Source organism: Pyrus communis, chromosome 7 (assembly GCF_963583255.1).
Source record: "Pyrus communis chromosome 7, drPyrComm1.1, whole genome shotgun sequence".
Classification (NCBI taxonomy): domain Eukaryota; kingdom Viridiplantae; phylum Streptophyta; class Magnoliopsida; order Rosales; family Rosaceae; genus Pyrus; species Pyrus communis.
This window is the reverse complement of record NC_084809.1, coordinates 11,829,050-11,835,157: the sequence shown is the minus strand read 5'-3', so window position 1 is coordinate 11,835,157 and position 6,108 is coordinate 11,829,050. Positions and strand designations below refer to the sequence as shown.

Genomic DNA, 6,108 nt, shown 5'->3' with positions numbered 1-6,108 from the left:
CAAGCATGGATGAGTAGTTGAGAATTGATGTTTTGAAGGATCATTCATAGGCAAAGGTTGCGCACCACTTCTGTTATACAAGAGACTGAAGCAGAAGGATCAATGATGAGCCTATAGAAGTTCAAGTATGGTGTCGATATGCATCAGCCTAAAGAATTTGAAATCAGGAGGAGATACTCATCAAGGGAAGCATCCAAAACAGATCAAGATTTTAACGAGACAATCGATATTGACATATGGCCATCTAAATGGGAGTGTTGTAAATATTGGATATTCATTATGTAGTGGGAGTAGTAGGTTTTGTTAGTGTGGTTGGTGTAGTGGGTAAAGGATTAATGGGTGTGGTAGGTGAAGGCATTAAGTGAGTGTGGTAGGTTTTGATTTAACATCTTACCTATTCATTTGCCTATATAAGGAAGGCCAAAGTGTAAGAAGAGAACACACAACATAATGAAGGAAGAGTAAAGAAGAAGAGAGGAAATTATGGAGGAGTGGAAAGAGAGGAAGAACAGAGGAAGAAGAGATGAGAGAATAGAGAGAGTTATATTTGTACTCCTATTATTCCAGATTATAAATGAAAGCACCACTGCTGCCCAGAGGATGTACTTCAGTGACACTGACTGTAGAGGAACCTCGTAAATATTGTGTCTTGCTTCATTTATTTCACTGCACACATACCACCGATTTCACAACACGACTTGAATTAAACGAAACCACGTGGAACATGTTATAATAGAAGAATACAACTTGCAAGTTGGACCACTTCTTACACAATTCCGTATTTGAGTTTACTTTCATCTAAAAGCTCCACTGGACTCCAAAAATTTAGTTGACCGCATGTTCAACTTCAAAGATAAATTTTGAACCTAACTGGATTTATTTACTTTGAGCGATTGCTCCTAAGGACAACTAGGCGGGGAATTGATCATGGAACCGAACAACGAAGGAACAGAGATCGAACCAGTGACGGAGATCGAATCGGCCACAGAATTGGCCGCAGAATCAGCAAAGGAGATTGAACCGGTGGCAACTGAGAACAGTAGAGAAGATTTAGTTCTCAATTTTTATGATGAAGTTCTGTTCATGGTTACTGCTGCACCTGCATACGACGACGAATTCATTCGTTTCAGTTCATTTGAATTCATTGATCATATTTTGAGGGAATTTGCAGGTTTTATTCTCTCCAATCCTCAATTCTGTGTTATATGTTTTATAGCCTTTGCCCTTTTTGTGTACGACAAACTTCCTTCTGTTACCCCCTTGTTTACCTACCGTTATTCGGTTGCCTTCTTTTTCTGTCTCATTCCCTTTTTCTGTCTTATACCCTTTTTTCTCTACTGCTACATCAATTATCTGCGGTTTAAGTTCTTAGAAGAAGACATCAAGTGGATACGAAGAGAGTCGAGGTTACTGCATGCTATTTCAGAGGATGCGGATGAAGTCAATAAACTTAGAGAGCATTTGAATGCAGCTCACAGACTCTTGAATTTGAGTCCATACCCTGGTGGGTTAGCTACAAAAGGAGTAGATCAAACTGAGGCAACCTGGGTTGCCAAAGCGAAAACCACGGTTCAAATAGCAGTAGAGTTAGTTACAACCTATGAGAGACTAAGGAATGGAGAAGACTCCCTCACCATCAAAAGACTTCTTGCTATCCTCAGAAAACCTTTTGCTACCTTCATTGAGTATTTGCAGAAGACAGAAGAGCTTTTTATTCAATCTAAGAGGGTCAAGGAGAAAATAAACGAGAGCATCATGAAGAAGAAGGCACATGACATTGAAATTTGCCAATCACTGGAAAGAGCAGGGTCTAAAATTAGAAGCCTGCTGCCGGACAGACCCTTTTATGGATATGATCAACAGAAATGGGTCAAGTCCCAGGAACGAATTGCCTCAGCAGCTAAATCGGCATCCTCTGTCACAGAGAAAATAAAAAGTTTGAGTGATCCAACCCCAGTTTCAATGGGCGAGGCAGGACGCACAATACATCTAATAAATCTGCAGTTGGATCTACTGCATCCCTTTCTTAAAGACCTTGAAGGAATTCAATTTCAAAGTAAAATCGAAGAAGCGTGGATGGAGGAACTGGAAGAGATCATGACCGAAGCTGATCATGCCATCCACAACTTCCCAAAGACACCAGATCAACAAGTTGGGTGGCTGCCCATCATGAGCAACCGGCAGGCACGGATAAAGCTCGAGAGGGAAATAAGGTACACGGGCCGTCAGTTTGAAAAACTTTTAGAAAGGAAGGAGAGATATGGCTTCAAGTTTATAAGAAGAGATTCATCAAAGCTTGTGTATCTAACCCAAGTTCACACTACAGATGACACGGTTATTTCATCTGTTGTAAAACGGATGCAGCACTACATCAAAGAGGAGAGAGATATATTCGGTGAAGTATTGTATAAAGTCATATCGCTTTGTGAGGAATTGAAAAGCATCCAAAATCTTGTAGATGATGGAGGGATAACTGAACATAATTCCAGGATAGCTAGGTTGCAGCTAACGGAAGAAATTGCTCTAAGTTCTGAGAAATCAGTGATAGACTTTAAAAATAATCTGGGCACGGAATTGCGAACCAATCTAGTCAAAAAAACCGCCGCCACAAAACTTTCTGGTGAAGTTGATCAAATCACTCATAATATTCATCTTTCAAGGAGATGCATACAAGAATACGACATTGAATTAAGGGAAGAGTCAAGCTCAGTGGTTGGTTTAGAAGAAGACATATGTGCAGTGGTATCACTGCTGACAACCAACAATGAAGATCGTTCTGTTATTTCAGTTGTGGGGATTGGAGGAATAGGTAAGACAACATTGGCAAGGAAAATTTATCACCATGGAGTTGTTGTGGACCATTTTCCTCACCGTGCATGGGTTTCTGTACCTAGAAACTGCAATAGCAATGCACTTCTTGAAGACGCAGCGAAACAGGTCCTGAGTTCTCTCAAATTAGAAGAGAATGATAATGTTGAAGCATCCAGGATGACTAGGGTACGTGATGTCTTAAAAGAGAAAAGGTACCTTTTAGTTCTGGACAACATCTCCACAATGGAAGAGTGTGATACTCTGAAAAAGGCTTTTCCAGTAACAGCAAGTGGTAGTCGAATTCTGCTTACTACACGAGACAACACCGTGGCATCACAAGCAGACAGATACAACCCTCCACACCAACTTCAACTGCAAACCAAAGAAGAGAGCTGGCAGTTGTTTACCCAGGTGGTGCACTTTCCTCCAATCGACAGATTCCTCGCAAAAGAAATTTCAGAAAAATGTGGGGGTTTACCACAAGCGATCTTAGGTGTTGGATATTTAATGTCAAGAGAAAATGTGAATAGTACTGCTGAGGAGTTGAAAAGGGTGCTTGATTTCATAACACAGAACGATACACCATTGTTGCAAACCTTCACCATAAGGTCCATTAACTCGTTTCATAACAAAGATGATCGTCTGCTCGAGTGTCTTTCTTACTTCAAACTCTTCCCAAGGGACTTTGAAATTCCTGCAAGGAGATTAACCGCATTGTGGATTGCAGAAGGTCTGGTGGAAGTGAGTCAACACAAGGCAGAAACATATGAAGATGTTGCAGATAAGTACCTGTTGGATTTGATTGCTGGGGATATGGTTCAAGTAGTTGAAAGAAAGAATAATGGGGAAGTCAAGACGTGTCGCTTGCCCTATGCTCTACAAAGTAGACAAGAGCTGCAACATATGAGCCCAAAGAGACTTACTGATCATTATAGCAGAAGTGATGAGGTGTTTGCTCATATTCATGGTGACAGCTCAAATTTGCCAGATCATTATAAAGATCTCATTTCCATCCTCTCCTTTGATACTCGAGAAGGAAATAAACCTGGAGAAGAAATAGGTAACTTCTTACGAAGAGGCATCGCAGGTGGTTTCTTCCATCGGCTACAGGTCCTTGATCTCGAAAATGTATTCAGACCTGAATTGCCCACCAACATAGGAAAACTAAGCAGGTTGAGGTATCTGGGTTTGAGGTGGACTTTCCTTGATTCAGTCCCAACATCCATTGGCAATTTGCTGAACCTCCAGACATTAGATGTGAAGCATACAGATGTCCAGACTCTCCCTGGTTCGATATGGAAACTGCCCAAACTCCGACACCTATACTTAAACCAGCGTAAAATTATGCATCAGAAAGGCGGCAGTTCCCTGAAGAATCTCCGCACATTATGTGGTGCATTTGTGGATAAGAATAGTCCGTTGAAGGGTGGACTTGACAAGTTGATCAACCTAAGAAAATTGGGACTGGCATTCCAGTTAGACAGAACAGAGCAAAGGGCGTTAGGAGACAAGATTGTAAAGCTGCGGGGCCTTCGGTCTTTAAAATTGAGATCAATAGACGAAACAGAAGTAGTCTTGGGGCCATTGTCAGGCCTTGAGGATCTTTCAAGCCTAAATTTGTTTGGAAAGTTAACTCATTCCATTGTAGCGGAGTTCCCAAAAAACCTCACTGATCTTACCTTGTCAGCCTCTTTTCTGTCAGATGATCCAATGCCTAAGTTAGAGAAGCTTTTTCACCTTAAAGTACTCCGTTTTTACTCCAATTCATACACAGGTGAAAAAATGTCTTGCTCCACGTGGGGATTTCCGAAGCTTGTAGTTTTGAAGTTGTGGAAGCTACAACTACTAGAAGATTGGGACGTGCAGGAAAAGGCAATGAGAAATCTCAGGGAGTTGGAGATCAGATCCTGCATCAAATTGAGGGTCCCAAGCGGGTTGAAGCAATTGAAGAATCTCACTAAATTGAAGTTGACTGATATGCCACAAGAATTTTCTGCAACCATTACGAGAACTAGGGCTCAAATTTGGGATGACATTACCCACTCCCCAGCAATCATTACTGAAAGCTGGTAGTCCATCACAGGCTCTCACTCATGTAATGGTATGACTTGCTTTCTCAGAAATCTGCTGCTTTCGGAACAATGTTTTAAGTTTGTGTTGGTGCTTGTCATCCTCATGGATGCACAGAGACAGCTATGAACTATGCATATGTGTATAATAAGTATGGTTTATTGTGATTTCAGGTAACATCAACGGATGCAGTTGACGCACAGAGAACCTGCAAAAGCCTCATATATCATATATGTGGAGCTGCAAATGCAATTCCTTAGGGCGAAGGCCACTAGGAATATTTTCAAATTTCCTTCAAAATAAAACTGGGTATGTAATGATGTTATATCTTAACAGACGTCTTGAGATTTGTATGAGTTCTTGATTGATGATTTTGCTAAGTTTTACTATGTTTATGTATATTATGGATTTCAAAATGGTACTATTATTATATATGATGAGTTGCCACTATTCGTGAATAAGGTTGTGATTGTTTGATTAAAGAGAAGTGGTGCAACCTTTGCCTTTTGATTGAAGAGAGACAGCTATTGACTCTTCAAGGTAAGACGCAACTATTATGAAGAGTCACTTACACATCTATATAAAGGCTTCACCACTTGAGTTTTTAGTCAATTTGAATTAATTTTAGTTCAGTCATACAATTTCGTATCAGCCATATCATACTAAGATGTCAAGTGAGGCTGAGAGTGGTTCGTTGGAGCCTTACGATTTGGTTGCTAGTAACATAAAGGAGGAGGCCGTTATATCTTGGGAGGTAAACGTCGATCAACCATGAGCACTGTAGTGAGACATGAACACCGTAGTGAGACATAAATGTGTTAGGGAGAGAGAACAAAGTTCTTAACATGACCCTATTTTTTAGACTTTTCTAATATAATTTTATATGCATTAACTTTGTGTTTTGTGCATAAAATTTTGTATATACTTGCATGGTAATTTACAATTTTTGTAGGTAATTTATTTAGCAATTACAGCCTAGCTTCCAACAGCGTTTTCATTAAGCCCTTTTAGATAACCAAACATGCTTCCAACAAATCACAATGTCTAACAGAAAAAATTAGCACATTTTCCATAAAGCACTTGAATTTTTATTAAATTTGCCATGTGCTTTTACTAAAACTGCTCCCAGTAAAAGCGTTTACTGGGCCTAATCCTAATTTTACTCACTTCACCTAACTGCATTTACAAATGCAAAGCTAGTTTAAGAAAGAGCGAACCTGATGGACT

General features: G+C 40.1%; 1 protein-coding gene across 1 annotated transcript; it reads left to right on the top strand.

The window, feature by feature from the left end:
* Window positions 1-851: 851 nt before the first annotated feature.
* LOC137741031 (putative disease resistance RPP13-like protein 2) lies at window positions 852-5,471 on the top strand. Its single transcript, XM_068480839.1, has 2 exons — window positions 852-4,912; window positions 5,055-5,471. Exon 1 carries the CDS (start codon window positions 928-930, stop codon window positions 4,882-4,884), a length of 3,957 nt encoding a protein of 1,318 aa, XP_068336940.1. The 5' UTR covers window positions 852-927; the 3' UTR covers window positions 4,885-4,912; window positions 5,055-5,471.
* The last annotated feature ends 637 nt before the right edge of the window (window positions 5,472-6,108 follow it).

Bases quoted from the DNA above. Each gene is read 5' to 3' on its own strand.
- LOC137741031 (XM_068480839.1), top strand. From the start codon at position 928: ATGGAACCGAACAACGAAGGAACAGAGATCGAACCAGTGACGGAGATC.